At 39.1% G+C, this 16,392-nt stretch overlaps 1 protein-coding gene across 1 annotated transcript; it reads right to left on the reverse strand.

Moving 5' to 3' along the window:
• Window positions 1–11,287: 11,287 nt before the first annotated feature.
• LOC103514453 (keratin-associated protein 5-3-like) lies at window positions 11,288–11,827 on the reverse strand. Its single transcript, XM_008479330.1, has one exon. It carries the CDS (start codon window positions 11,825–11,827, stop codon window positions 11,288–11,290), a length of 540 nt encoding a protein of 179 aa, XP_008477552.1.
• Window positions 11,828–16,392: the final 4,565 nt, after the last annotated feature.

Consider the following 16,392-nt stretch of genomic DNA (forward strand, 5'->3'; position numbering starts at 1 on the left):
TAGTGTGTCGAAAAAAAATTCCAACTTTCAGATTGTCAGAGAGGCCTTGTCAAAAAATTAGGACTCTTTTTTCGCCAAACACATTTCGGCGGTGTGATACAACTAGGTCGCACAGACCTTTTTGTTCCACCGCCGTTTTTATTTCTTAGCAATGAAACAACTGCTACATTAGACGCATGTGGCCTGTGTCGTAGCATGCCCATCCCGTAGTATGCCTCTCATCAGATGGGCGAGAAGAGACACAATACTTCCCATTTAGGTGCTGGCTCAACACGAGAACACCAGAAAGTAACCCGTTGAAATATTTGCAATCGAAAAACGAGTACAAACTTTTGTAATTCTCCATGTCTGAGTGGGTTATGAAAAGACTCTTTATGAATCTTGTGACTTATGACTCATGAGAATGAAGGTGGAGATTTTTTATTTGTCTTGTAAAATGAGGACCAAATCTGGCATAATAGTGGAGACTTTCAGTCAGTAATTCTCCATGTCTGAGTGGGTTATGAACAGACTCTTTATGAATCTTGTGACTAGTTATGAACTTATGACTCATGAGAATGAAGGTGGAGAGTTTTTATTTGTCTTGTAAAATGAGGACCAAATCTGGCATAATAGTGGAGACTTTCAGACCTACATAGGTCTGAAGCTTTTTCCGCCACGCTCAGCACGTACGTCCGGTTCCGATGCCGAGGTGCTCTTCTACCCAACCCAACGACAAGGACCTCCAGGGTCAGTAATTCTCCATGTCTGAGTGGGTTATGAAAAGACTCTTTATGAATCTTGTGACTAGTTATGAACTTATGACTCATGAGAATGAAGGTGGAGATTTTTTATTTGTCTTGTAAAATGAGGACCAAATCTGGCATAATAGTGGAGACTTTCAGTTTTTTATTTGTCTGTAAAATGAGGACCAAACCTGGCATAATAGTGGAGACTTTCAGACCTACATAGGTCTGAAGCTTTTTCCGCCACACACGCTCCGACGGTCATAATAGGCACTGGGGACTTCGTAAATCGTATGATGGTACCATATCTTTTTACCATCATACGATGCCGCGTTTATTTTTATTTAGGACTCTGCACTGCACCATAGAAAAAGAAGAGTTCAGAGTTCAAATAGAAGAGTTTATCACCTGCGAACAAGGAGAGCTGACCCTAACAGTAGACATCGAAGACGTAGGAATAAAGCAAGGGAGACACATATTATGTATAACTAGTGGTTGACCCGTCCTTTGTATGGGATCAGCGGGGCATAAGAGTCATAACTTTGAGGTGCTGCCATTGGAGACACATGTATAACTAGTGGTTGACCCGTCCTTTGTATGGGATCAGCGGGGCATAAGAGTCATAACTTTGAGGTGCTGCCATTTTGAATTAGGGTAGTGGTTGACCCGTCCTTTGTATGGGATCAGCGGGGCATAAGAGTCATAACTTTGAGGTGCTGCCATTTCGAATCGGGATGGAATATGACAAATTTAAATAGCCTATGTCACCCTCAGTACTCTTCTCAACAACCACAAAAAATTTCATCAAAATCGGTCAAGCCGTTTTTTCGTGAAAAGAGGACAACAAAAGGTCCATCAGAGTACTAACAGCGCCGTAACAGACAGACATACATGTACATGTTTCTGTGTATGCAATATCCAACAATTTAGTCGAATTTGGCGTTATTTTCATAGCATAACTTCTCGCTGTTTCTTATTTTCAAAAAATGTTATATCTTTTTCTACGTTTCCATTGAAAATTAATAAGGTTCTCTAATTTTATTGCAACAATTTAGTCGAATTTGGCGTTATTTTCATAGTATAACTTCTCGCTGTTTCTTATTAAAAAAAAAAAAAAAAATGTTATATCTTTTTCTACGTTTCCATTGAAAATTAATAAGGTTCTCTAATTTTATTTATTAAGATTGTATACTATTGCACTGTACCATATCATTCATATCTTCAATGTTACCTGCAACCTGCAACACCGCCTATATCCAATCTATCTAGAATATTCTAGAATTTCGATACGGTTGAAGTTGTCAGCGTAATGGCTCTGTGGTTCTGATAATGGACTAGGAAGTCCGAATTCTCAAGATCAATGTCACTCCCGCCTGTCAATCAATCAAGATAGCCAGGTTGTGGGACCTTATGGTACATTAGGTCTAAATTTTAAATGTAAGATCCTATCATATCATATTAGGTATATTCTTTGAAGAACAATCGGTAAATCTAAACCGGCTCAATCTATATACATATAATTATTAATTTTGTAAGTACTCGAAATCTATCCATTAAAACGCATTAGAAATATGTATTTTATCACTGCCCTGTGGTCGTTCTTTTCCGTGTTCCAGGTTGTGGGACCTTATGGTACATTAGGTCTAAATTTTAAATGTAAGATCCTATCATATCATATTAGGTATAGGTATTCTTTGAAGAACAATCGGTAAATCTAAACCGGCTCAATCTACATACATATAATTTTGTAAGTACTCGAAATCTATCCATTAAAACGCATTAGAAATAAATGTATTTTAGCACTGCCCTGTGGTCGTTCTTTTCCGTGTTTACCACCAGTACTTACTACCTGTGTAATAACTATTACAATTATGTAAATTGAAGTAAGTAAATGCTGAGTGATATACTCCATTATACTAGTCATACATAGTACTTGTGGATGTATTGGATAACATATTTATAATTATGTTCAATACATGCCATCAATAAGGGTAAAAAAACCCTTCTCTCCTTTTCCCTGTTAATTTTTATATTATTATTTTTATGATGAAACTCAACTTCATAAATCGCAAACGCAGACCTGTTGACAGGATGGTAAAGTCTCGTTGTGGTGTCTACTTCAAATAGGGCAGTATTTAATGCCTCCCTGCCCCCTCGTTTCCGTGTTCCTTCTGAAATAAATTCTTTGCTGACATTGCGGGCCAAATACTTGATGAGTATTGAGTACCTACTGCAGCCACCTTTGACTCCTTAGAGTTAGAGTGAATCTTGCACGAAACATGTACCTAAATGTTTTCAATAAATAAATGGGTGCAATTATTGCTCCATAAACATTAAAATAATAATAATAATAAAAAAACAAGTACCTAAACGCAGTATCCTTAGGGCACAGTTAAAATTTCTGATACTTTTTTTTATTTAAGTTTGACGTGCGAAACTTTAATGGTACTTATAGTACTTACTACCTGTGTAATAACTATTACAATTATGTAAATTGAAGTAAGTAAATGCTTAGTGATATACTCCATTATACTAGTCATACATAGTACTTGTGGATGTATTGGATAACATTTATAATTATGTTCAATACATGCCATCAATAAGGGTAAAAAAACCTTCTCTCCTTTTCCCTGTTTATTATTTTATTATTATTTTTATGATGAAACTCAACTTCATAAATCACAAACGCAGACCTGTTGACAGGATGGTAAAGTCTCGTTGTGGTGTCTACTTCAAATAGGGCAGTATTTAATGCCTCCCTGCCCCCTCGTGCTTTTTTACTCTTTTTAAGAGGTTTGACAGAGGGAACTGTAACTGCTATGGTCTTATCGTCCCGAAATCGAAGAGAGAAGGAAGACAGGATAGGAGAAAGCCAGCCGTCCCGGGAACGAACATTATCCCATCAGGATAAAATCCGCCCCGGGCGGGAATCGAACCCACGGCCTAGCGCTTACAAGGCAGACGCACTAGTCAGGATAAAATCCGCCCCGGGTGGGAATCGAACCCACGGCCTAGCGCTTACAAGGCAGACGCACTACCAACTAAGCTAACTGGGCTGTGGTACTTATAGGGGAACGCGGGGCAAAATGGCACCTCTAGTGCTTATGAGGTCCCAACTAAAAAAATAAAAGTCACACAGATATGTAATTTTGTAACAAAAAAAGTATTATTTCGGCAACAAATTAGATCAGACAAGAACGATATATGTATCACTGGAAAAAAACTAAAAATATTTTTATGAGGATACCAAAAAAGACCGTTTTGCCCCAAGGCTGGGGCAAAATGGTTCTATATACCATATACACACAAAACACCTTGGGGCAGAATGGAACCCTGGGCACGTACCATTCTGCCCCAGACCATAAAAAAACCATTTTGCCCCAAAGCGTCATTTCTGGAAAATTATTTCACAAGTTTTATAAAATATTGAAAATTAAAGAATTTACTCGTTGATTATACAATGCAGACCTATTACCTTCGATATAAATTGTAAAATATTAATTAACTATTAAAATAGTATTACTGACAGTGATTTGAACATCATAAAAAATTACATCAAGCACTCGTGAAATCGAAAAACCTCCGTACTCTTCGAAAACAAAAGATATGAGAATCAACCACATATCAAAACAAAGATAACACTTGCAGGAATAGTTCCTAGTCCATCCAAGAGAGGTCAGCACTTCCTAGCTCCTAAAAAGGGCGGGGTATCGTTTTGCCCCGATGTACCGTTTTACCCCGTGTTCCCCTACTTATAGCAAAAGCCATTAGGTAAATATTCGGTTCCTAAAGTTTTCAAAAACAGTTTACTACCACATGTCCATCAGTTTGATATAGGTACTAATTATTTGTATTATGTATGCAAAGTCGTTTTATATCCATTATTTTATTGGTGCAATTTCCAGGTCTTTTTGCGTTTCGGCAACTATCTTGGAGATTTTATGGAAGATTTTTTCTTTTTTTTTTCTTTTTTTAAACTCATCTTCATTAAAGATTGAGATCTCTGAAATTGGGATGCCTCTATTAGCCGACCATTTGGTTATTTGGTTTGGTTTTGTACCTATCGATTAGAAATTTAAAATCCACAGTTTGTGATAGTAGAAAATGGAGGATTCAGCTATTGGAGTGGGCATTTATGAAAATGGGGACGGTGACAGGCCATTAAGTGGTAAATTTATGAGCAGTGAGCAACTCATAGCCCTCTAGAAAAAGAAGAAAAAAAATCCTTCCATCAGTCGTTAATGACTCTCACAATCTTACAATCTCTTCTATCACACGCATCAAAATGATTCAGCCCCCAAATTAACATAATTATAATTAGCTATACGCGTATGAAATTCTTCAGTGGATACCTGATTTTCCGCAAAAGATAACAAGGGGCATTTTTCGATTTGTCCTGCGATAAATGACCAATTAGGTATACGCGTATGAAATTCTTCAGTGGATACCTGATTTTCCGCAAAAGATAACAAGGGGCATTTTTCGATTTGTCCTGCGATAAATGACTAAATCTAATAAATTCCACCTTGACTTCAGATCTTCATCTGATCAATCAAAAGGATTCAGGCAAATCTATCAAGCAATAGAGCCCACAGGATCTTTTTGTACGAAGCAAATCAATATGAATCGCAAAAATATTTGTCGCCACGAAAACAATAAATTGAGACTACAGGATGCCTTCAGTCTCATAGAAATACAGGATATGTGCAAATAAAAAACTATAGGGTGATTCATACGAAACGTGTTCTTCTGTTTCATAGGTCAGAGAGTCCGCTATGAGGAAGCTATCTATATCTGCCAAAAAAAAAATGTCTTAACTGATTCTCAAGAACACGATTTCATTATTTTTTCCCCTTTAAAAAGATACCTAATTACCTACCAACTTTTTGCTAATTTTTTACAACTTGACCTGGACTCGAAGCACCAACCCCTAGATCTGAGTAATCTGATTTCCACCGTACTAACCACAAGATTCAATGTAGTTTGCGCCACACAGTATCTAGGAATTTATCTCCTTATTACCAATTACAATAAAAACAGATTAGCCAACATGCCGTGCATAGAATAGCTGCATCGCTTGTCCTTGACCCTTCTATTCAAAAGTGGAAAATCTTGATAATGGGAAATTAGTTTGCCACCTGCTCATCCATCACGATCAATTATGCATATTTATATTTACTGCAAAGAATAATCTGCATTTGTATGCATTCAATTTGAATATGACATGCACAATTCATTACACAAATCAGCAGTCGAAATTCAGAGTGCACTTTTTTTACTTTCTATATTATTTTAGTCTGTAGTTGACTCCTTTGATGGGAGAAAAATACGAAAAGTGGCAGCACTTTCTCTCCCGTTACAAAACCCCATTGTAATCACAAAACAGGGAGAAAGCACAGGCTTCATCGTTGTATTCAAATTTCACAAAGGAGAAAGGGTTGGAGAAGGAGGAGAAAAAAAAATGAAAATATTTTTTTCGTTTGTTACAAAAGTTTCATTTTTGTATTTTTTTCGTCAAAGACAAAAAAAAATGAGGGGGAGAAGGAAGTCTGGGAAAAGAGGGGGAATTTTCTTTTGTGTTATTTCCCCCTCCCTCCTCGTCCTAAACAACACAGGGATTAAAGTTTTAATAATGGCTTTCGGGAAGAGAAGAGGGAGGAAGAGGAGGAGGGATTTTTTAAAAAAATTGAGTTAATTAAAAAATAAAGAATAGTAGCAACAATGGGGAAGAACGGGAGGAGAAGGATAAGGAAGAAGAGGAGGAGGAGTTGAAAGATGGAGATAAAGGAGGGCAAGGAGAGATAAGAAGAGGAAGAAAGACTGAGCTGTTCTGGTCAGCTTTGTCTATCCTGCGGGAGAGTAAAGGGACTTTTCAGTCTCATTCTGGCAGTATTAGCAGGGTATATTCTATTCTATCTCCGCTGACTATACATATTCTAAGAAGCAATTCCAACGTTTCTACTGTACCTAGTCAGTTCAGTCTATTCGTAGAAGCAGTAAGTTATTCCAATTCATATGTTAGTCTAGCGCTAGCCTAAGCAGTGCCAATATTGTCTTGTTGACATTTGATACCCTTTATCAATAGAATTCCACATTGGCGGCTTGACCAATAGGTGCGCTATGATCTATTAGTACAGGGTTGTCCAACCCGCGGCCCAAGGGCCGCATGCGGCCCGCATCACGATCACTCACTTCTCTGATGAGTGCCATATATCTTCTATCCCAGGGCTGTCCAACCCGCGGCCCAAGGGCCGCATGCGGCCCGCGAGTTCATTTCTGCGGCCCGCGAAAGCCCGCAAAGGCCCGTGTAGAAGGCCCCACCTGTGAGTTGAATTTTTAACTTTGCGGCCCGCAGACTCTCTACTTTGATCTCTTGTGGCCCTCGGGTGCGTAAAGGTTGGACAACCCTGTTCTATCCATTACATCTGCATAAATCCCAGTGCTAATTTTCCTCAGAGGATTATAATACAAAGCACAGTTTTCATCATCCAAGCAGTTAATCAGTACGCTAATCCGCTATTGTGACAAGGATACAATATAAATACTTACGAGTTAGTAGTCGATTTGTTGAACGACTAAAGCGAGTTTAAAGTTTTTCCCCTCTTACGGGTAGATAAACTATGAAATCACGTCAAAAGAGTCAAAACCTCGAAGTTATTAAAGATTTTAGCACAGTTTTCATCATCCAAGCAGTTAATCAGTAGGTACGCTAATCCGCTATTGTGACAAGGATACAATATAAATACTTACGAGTTAGTAGTCGATTTGTTGAACGACTAGAGCGAGTTTAAAGTTTTTCCCCTCTTACGGGTAGATAAACTATGAAATCACGTCAAAAGAGTCAAAACCTCGAAGTTATTAAAGATTTTTTGCAACCAAAATTGGCGTCCCATTATTGGACGAAAACTCGTCCAATAACTTACGTCTTACGTTTCAATCATCGTCACGTAAGTTAGCAGTACAAAAACTCTATGAAGCATTAAAAAATGCGGATATTTTTAACGTACCTAAATACCTACTGGAAGGTGGTCTACCCCAAAGTTTTAACTGAGCGATTTTTCCTCTATCCGACTGAATTCTCTTTGTCCGATTCTGAATTCCGGTTTCATTCCAAGTGATACCCATCTTCACGATGCACTGATCACCGGATTGTGTATGTAAGAACCTTTCCGTTGTCATGGTTACCTGACGACCTTTACCTTGTCAAAGTCAGGCCTCATCTGATTAGTCTCATTACAATAGCATTATATCTATCCAATGTTATATATATTTCTATACAATAGGGCAAAATAGAATTATATCTAAAGTTGTCTCTTTACAATGAAGGTTAATAAGTTGGTATCTCTTTATAGTGATTGATATCCATCATGTGCAGTGATTAGAATATGGTGGTTTATGGGTTTATATATCCGGATAATTCTAACAGATCTAGATCCTCTTCCAACATTGTGATTGTGAATATTAAATTAGTTTTCTGAGGTCAGTGTGAGGACGTAGTTTTTATGGACGAAGGGACCCTGAAAACTGTTCTACGAAACCTGCCTTTAGTCTTCTGCCTTTCTCGATGCAAAACACATGATACATGAAGTAAAAATTGAATTCACATCTGCTCTGAATCAAATAACCCTTTTATAATCTCAAAACAAATTTGTTCGACTACTAACTCGGGACAGGACTTCCCCATATCAGTCAGTCACTGTACTACCACCAATCTGTTTATAATCTCAAAACAAATTTGTTCGACTACTAACTCGGGACAGGACTTCCCCATATCAGTCAGTCACTGTACTACCACCAATCTGCATTTAAATAAATAAGTAACGGACCAGAGAGCAGAAGGAAGCCATAAACCGTCATAAACTCCTTGGTGACCTTGACAAGTCATAAAGCGTCATAAGTTCCGTTGCGTGAATTTCCTCAAGACCATTTTGATTGATTATTAGTTTATTAGTTATTCTTATGGATTACGATTCAGCTGTTATACGTGGTTCTCCTGGAAGAGCTCTTCCACCCTTACCCTAGGATAGTAAATATTCTTATGGATTACGATTCAGCTGTTATACGTGGTTCTCCTGGAAGAGCTCTTCCACCCTTACCCTAGGATAGTAAATACCGTTGGCCCCTTGCCCTAGGATTGTAAATACCGTTGGCTTCTGCACCAACATGCCAACCAACACATCCAAAACAAATCATAACTCCAGCATGCAATTCATGTTGGAAATTTTACGACTGTTTTGGTAGAGCTTACCTCGGCCCATAATTTTATGGGATGAGTCCAAACGAGGAATAAAAACCCATAAAAAAAACTCCGTCCGAAGATCTCATTAGTAATAAAAATTGCTTACCAGTGCTTATAGAAAAAGGCTATAAAATAATGGGTTCTCTCAAAATTTACATCTACCCATCCTGACCGTGAAAAATATACGAAAATATTTCCTCAAATGCTTACAGAAAAAGGCTATAAAATAATGGGTTCTCTCAAAATTTACATCTACCCATCCTGACCGTGAAAAATATACGAAAATATTTCCTCAAATCTCCGTCCGAAGATCTCATTAGTAATAAAAATTGCTTACCAGTGCTTACAGAAAAAGGTACTGGTATAGAACAGGCAATCTATAGAGATCCACGAAGAACTGACTGGACTGGTTTCAGGCAGACAATCGTGGAAACTATAGGTCTATAAAATAATGGGGTCTCTCAAAATTTACATCTACCCATCCTGACCGTGAAAAATATACGAAAATATTTCCTCAAATCATTAACAAAACGTAAAAAAAAAACAGCTGTAGTACGTAGATTTTATCAAAACTATGCATTTGATAGCCTCAAATAACCTCTCAAAAAAAATATTCCAAAATAAACTACCCATAACTAAATGAATAAAAATACTAATGATGGAAATTTTATTACTGATGGACTCAATCAAGAAATTCCTACTTGTACAACAGGTGCCCGTAAAAATCCGACAAAAATTATATAGTTCTTTATAATTATAAAAGCATATCTTTGAGGGACACTCCGATTCACGTCGACGGCCGTTGACTATGTGTGGACACACCTTTAGGAAGGTTCTACTGGCCTGTGTGGACACACCTTTAGGAAGGTTCCACTGGCCTGCAATTTCGGAATGACCGTTGCCCGGACACAAGCTGCCGAAATGGTTACACAAACTTTCAATCCTACGCAAGAAACACAATCTAAAGCAAAGTGTACCTGAGAGCCAAGCCTAGTTCGCTTGCAAGGTAGCGCGTCTGCCTTGTAAGGGCTAGGTTGCGGGTTCGATTCCCACCCTAAACAGATGAAGTTCGTTCTCAGAATGACTGGATTTTTCCTGTGATTCTCTTAGATTTTAGGACGATGAGACCTTCATTGTTACAGTTCCCTTTATCCTCACTGAGAGAAAAAAAAATGGTGACAGGGTGCCACAAGTTTAGGGTGGAAGAACTCTATTATTGGGTTACTTCCCCTGATTTAGGCTGTTGGAGACGGAGCGAGGAATAACAGAAAATATGGTGCACCTAGTTTCTTTTCGTAGGTACTTAATTTATTCAGCCAAAATTAAATCCGAAAGAAAAGACAGCATCTTTGCGAAAACCTATGAGGAATACTTTACTTCCGTGTATGTCTGTGTTGGAAGGATTGGGGTTCAAAATCCTTTGGAATAACGTCGTGGGTTCGATTCCCACGATAAGCAGAATTTTTGTACTACCTAAACATTCCAGCAGGTTATGCAATTGAATATTGTGACTTTCGTTTGTCCTGGGAATCGAACCCAGAACTCTACACCCCTAATGGGAACTTATCAGACACCCATTTCTCTGTAGACTGCTGAGGATGCTAATTTAGACCCTGTAGAAGACAAATAAATACACAAAAGGTTCAATTTAAAATTAAAATATAGCATGAGGGGAAAAAGTCATCCTCAATATTTTTGGCATACCTCACAGTTTAACATAAACGCGCGTACAACGTGTTGAATAGAAAATTTGCTCAACGATTAATGTCTATCCTTCACCCAGTATGTTCGGGGCATATGTTTACGGTCTTGTGGGCAAAGACAAGGCGAACTTTGTCGTGAACGGAAATCAAGACCTTATGTATTGTACTGAATGTTTAACTTGATGAAGTGATTAAGAAAAGGTAAGAGAGATTGTTTAGATACAATCATGGGTAGATACAGCAATTATAACATTGATGGAGAAAAAGAGCCAAAAGACTGACATAATTATTCATAATACAGATATTAAGCTATTAGATGAGCTATGTATACCGACATTTCCATGTTTTCGTGAGCCTAACTTAATTATTGTTAATTTACATATTTTTAGTCTCAAAAAATTATCCGTACCGTTTCTGAAATATTCAAATTCGAAAATCTGCTTCATATACCGGACGAAACCCGTAATGGTTAGATAGTTTCATCAGATTTAGAGCCCTGATTACTGATTAATAGATTGTTATGATTAGAGATAAGGAATACACATTAAAATATAATATAAAATTTTGTCAAATTAAAATCACACAGCGAATTTGGACATTTTCTTTCCCCGGTCTCTCCTTCAGAACTTCTGGCTACCATCATAGACAACACCGACACTCAGTCTGGGTCTCGGACAGCAACAAGAGCCGCACGGCCCACAGCCACAATCGCCACCACACGGGCCACACGAACCGCACGGGCCACAGGACCCGCCACAACACAAGCCGGTCAACCCCAGGGCCTTCTCAAGGACGCTTCCTTCGGCGAGTTGAACGGTGTCGTTGGGGTAGACCACACCAATGCTGAGACGCGGGCGGCAACAGTCTGTCCCGCAACAGGATCCGCACAGCTGCGTGCCGCCAAGGAAGTTGCTGAGCGCGGCCGGAGTGAGCTCTCCTTCTCCGTCGCTGGGGTAGACTACACCAATGCTCAGACGGGGGCGACAACAGTCTGTCCCGCAGCAGGACCCACATAGGGCGTTGACTCCGAGGGATTTCTCCAGGGTGGAAGCCTTTGCGAGTTCAACCATTCCGTTGGGGTAGACGACTCCTACGCTAAGGCGGGGTCGGCAGGAGCATCCGTCACAACAGGAACCGCACAGTTTGTTCATTGAAGCCATTTTCTCTCAGTTGGAATTAAGTTCGAATTTGAAGATTCTCAAAAAAGTTTGAAGTTTGGTGGAGGTTTAAAACTTTTGCACGATTTTAAAATTTGCTGGAGAGAGTACTGTTTTCTGGGAACGTTTGATATCGAATGAGATTGCCAGTGGAGTTGAGTGGCCAGGTAAAATTGGATTGGGAATATCAGATGGCCAGTTTTCAGATAGTAAGCCAGTCACAACGATGTGGCGACTTGGCTACTTACACCGACGTTACACGGTGTGGTTTACGAATTATGAATCTGATAGCTCCGGTGAAAAAGGGCAACAACAACGACGCGATCCGACAGAGGGAGCTGCAACTTAGAGACCTGAGATTCTTACTCTGGGTACTGATATGCAAATTTCAGATACAAGCTACAACGACGCGATCCGACAGAGGGAGCTGCAACTTAGAGACCTGAGATTCTTACTCTGGGTACTGATATGCAAATTTCAGATGCAAGCAAACAAGTGAAATATCGTATCGGAAGAACAGGTTAGGAGACATATCGTAGAGTGTGTACCCGGCTTAAGGCCAGCCACTCACTATCAGGTAAACCTGACAGGTACACCTGATCAGATGTACCTGTTAGGTCTTCCTGATAGTGTGTGCTCTAAACCTAACGATGACGGGCAGACCTGATCAGGTCTGCCTGATAGTGAGTGGCTGGCCTAAAAGATCATCAAAGCATCACTACACCCGCGGCTTCATTATCTGCTGACAAAGCATTAGAATTAGCGGCGCGGGGCGATAGAAGGTTCACACAAGAACGCGAAAAGAAATGCTGATTCGACGTTAATATAATACGACCTTGCCGCCTCGTGTGTTGCCAGCTCTGAATCACCCGAGACTCCGTTTATTAGCCGAGTTTGCGGTTTTGCGATTTTTACCAGGCGGTCTCTCAGCTATAAGACCGCCTGTCTTTACCTTCCGCTGTGGGAAGGAATTTTGTTTACCAGTACAGGGTGTGTTGAAATTTGGGAGCTTTGTTTCCGAGTATTGGGTGAGTCAAAAGTTGGGGGCTTTGTTTACAAGTATAGGGCAACTCGGAAATTAGGAACCGCATAGGACCGAGTACCTATCCTTCAACAAAAGGGGACTTTTAATTGATAGTAACTCTATTTCTCTCTCTCCCCTTCTCTCCTCTCGGACAACAGATACAGGATGAGCATACTATGACACAGAAGGGTTCTATGGGATGGATAAAGGTTATATGAGTTACGCATAGCAAGTTAAATTTCGGAGCGGTTTCATTTGATCAATGCTTCAAAAAAAAAAAAAAAAAAAAAAAAAAGACGATGACGGGCGGACCTGATCAGGTCTACCTCATAGTGAGTGGTTGACCTAAAAGATCATCAAAGCATCACTACACCCGCGACTTCATTATCTGCTGACAAAGCATTAGAATTAGCGGCGCGGCGCGATAGAAGGTTCACACAAGAACGCGAAAAGAAATGCTGATTCGACGTTAGTACGACCTTGCCGCTTCGTGTGTTGCCAGCTCTGAATCACCCGAGACTCCGTTTATTAGCCGAGTTTGCGATTTTGCGATTTTTACCAGGCGGTCTCTCAGACTCTCAGCTATAAGACCGCCTGTCTTTGCTTTCCGCTGTGGGAAGGAATTTTGTTTTCGAGTACAGGGTGGTTTAAAATTGGAAGCTTTGTTTCCGAATATAGGGTGAGTCAAAAGTTGGGGGCTTTGTTTACAAGTATAGGGCAACTCGGAAATTAGGAACCGCATAGAACCGAGTACCTATCCTTCAACAAAAGGGGACTTTTAATTGATAGTAACTCTATTTCTCTCTCTCCTCTCGGACAACAGATACAGGATGAGCATACTATGACACAGACGGGTTCTACGGTATGGGAGATAGGTAATATGAGATACGCATAGCAAGTTAAAAAATTTCGGAGCGGTTTCATTTGATCAATGCTTCAAAAAAAAAAAAAAAAAAAAAAAAAAAAAAAAAAAAAAATAAAAAAATAAAACAATAAAAAAAAAACCTAATAAAACATCCTCTAGTTCTAATACGGAGCTAGAAAGGTAGGATATGTATCTGAAAAAAATACATAACAAAGCACCATCAAAGCTAGAAGCTCCTAAAAAGAACACAGCAAAGTAAATCTAAGAAAGTAAGAAACCATCAAATCTACCAAACTTCATTAGCTTCTACATATCTTCAGCCGCAATGAAAACTCCTAACAAAACACCATCAAAGCTAACTACCTACATGCCTTCTAAAAACAACACTCTCAAAACTACCTTCCGTATCCTAAGAACTAAATCAAAACCAAAGAACCACACCATCCAGCAAAATAAAACTTCATTACTCCAATGAAGCAACTCCAACTTCATTATCCTCTCTTTAATCTGCCATCACTATTCGGCCGCTACAACAAAAACAACTCCAACGAAGCTCCCATCTTCAGCTGCAATGAAGAACTTTCACATATTGATCGTATGGAAAATAAGCTGGTAAACTATCTGAAAACACCTAACAAAACACCAACAAAGCTGTAAGCTTCTAAAAAGAAGACACTCAAAACTACCTTACACCTGAACATAAGAACTAAACCATCAAATCTACCAAAACAAAACTTCATTACTCCAAGGAAGCTTCAACCATTACTATCTCCACAGCTGTAATGAAGAACTTCCACATCTTGATATCGTACGGCTAATAACATATAATTGAGGGTTTATTCTATTCTATCGGCGCTGACTATACATATTCTAAGAAGCAATTCCAACGTTTCTACTGTACCTTGTCAGTTCAGTCTATTCGTAGAAGCAGTTATTCCAATTCATATGTTAGTCTAGTCTAAGCAGTACCAATGTTGTCTTGTTGACATTTGATACCCTTTATCGATAGAATTCCACATTGGCGGCCAGACCAATAGGTGCGCTATGATCTATTAGTAGGTCTCAGTAGTTCAATATGTATGTGTCATTGTTATGTGCTAGTATTAAGCATTCCTCCATAACTCAATATCTATTATAGTTTATATACTGTTTATAGTTTCGTTCAAACTTTCTGTTAGTCCATAGGTATTTTCAGAAAAAAAAAGAAAAAAAGTTTGATAGAGGGAATTATAACTACTAACAACGGAGGTCTTCTCTGCCGAAAGCGAAGAAAGAAGGAAGACTGAATAGGAGAAAGCCAGCCGTTCCGACAACGAACCTTTCCGGTTAAAATGATTCCTCTGCCATTCGTTTAACGTCAATGGTCTTTTAGATTTTGATTACCTATTTTTTTTTTTTTTTTTTTTTATTCTAAAAATAAAGGTTGGACAACCCTGTATTAGTAGGTCTCAGTAGTTCAATATGTATGTGTAATTGTTATGTGCTAGTATTAAGCATTCCTCCATAACTCAATATCTATTATAGTTTATACTGTTTATAATATCCTTATGTTGAATTCGTTCAAACTTTCTGTTACTCCATATTTTCAGATAAAAAAAAAGGAAAAAGTTTGATAGAGGGAATTATAACTACTAACAACGGAGGCCTTATCTCCCGAAAGCGAAGAACGAAGGAAGACTGAATAGGAGAAAGCCAGCCGTTCTGACAACGAACCTTTTCGGTTGAAAAGATTCCTCTGCAATTCGTTTAACGTCAATGGTCTTTTAGATTTTGATTACCTTTTTTTTTTTTTTTTTTTTTTTTTAATTCTTAGGTTCTTTTAGGTTATGATTGTTTATCTCTTGTAAAATAAAATTACTTACAGTTTCCAAAGTTACTAGTCAAGTGAAGACGTTGTTCTTTTACCTATACTAATACCTAAGTTTGATGCGGAAAGGTGAGGAAACACAGAATCTGGAAGTCTTAGGGCCAAATCCGGGGACTTTATCCCGCTACAGCCGTTTGAAAATTTGAAATTTATTCTGTCTATGATTTTAAGTCATCAGTCACCACTGCCTAAGCAATCTATTCCTAGATTCCTCTACCTGAGAGCCTGAAAGTGACTCCGGGGTAAGTAAGTCTGTCGAACGAATCTCATGTCTACGCCACCTAATCAGCTCGATTAGAGAGACAAATGAATCTATTCATAACACAATTATCATTGCACGCCATCAATGCCACTCCATTCACACAGTCATATCTCAAGTAGCACCTATTAGTTTGGGCTATCTACACGCTAAGCGCACCTACGCGCATACGGGCACGGATTTGTAAATATTCTACAGGGTGGCACCAAACTCAGTGGAACATGAGGTAGTTCTTTATAATTATAAAAGCATATCTTTAAGGGACACTCCGATTCACGTCGACGGTCGTTGACTATGTGTGGACACACCTTTAGGAAGGTTCCACTGGCCTGCAATTTCGGAATGACCGTTGCCCGGACACAAGCTGCCGAAATGGTTACACGAACTTTCAATCCTACGCATAAGAAGAAACACAATCTAAAGCAAAGTGTACCTGAAAGCCAAGCCTAGTTCGCTTGCAAGGTAGCGCGTCTGCCTTGTAAGGTTCGGCTAGGTTGCGGGTTCGATTCCCGCCCTAAACAGATGAAGTTCGTTCTCAGAATGACTGGATGTT

The sequence above is a fragment of the Diaphorina citri genome, unplaced genomic scaffold (genome assembly GCF_000475195.1).
Source record: "Diaphorina citri unplaced genomic scaffold, Diaci psyllid genome assembly version 1.1 scaffold1146, whole genome shotgun sequence".
In the NCBI taxonomy this organism is placed as follows: Eukaryota; Metazoa; Arthropoda; class Insecta; order Hemiptera; family Psyllidae; genus Diaphorina; species Diaphorina citri.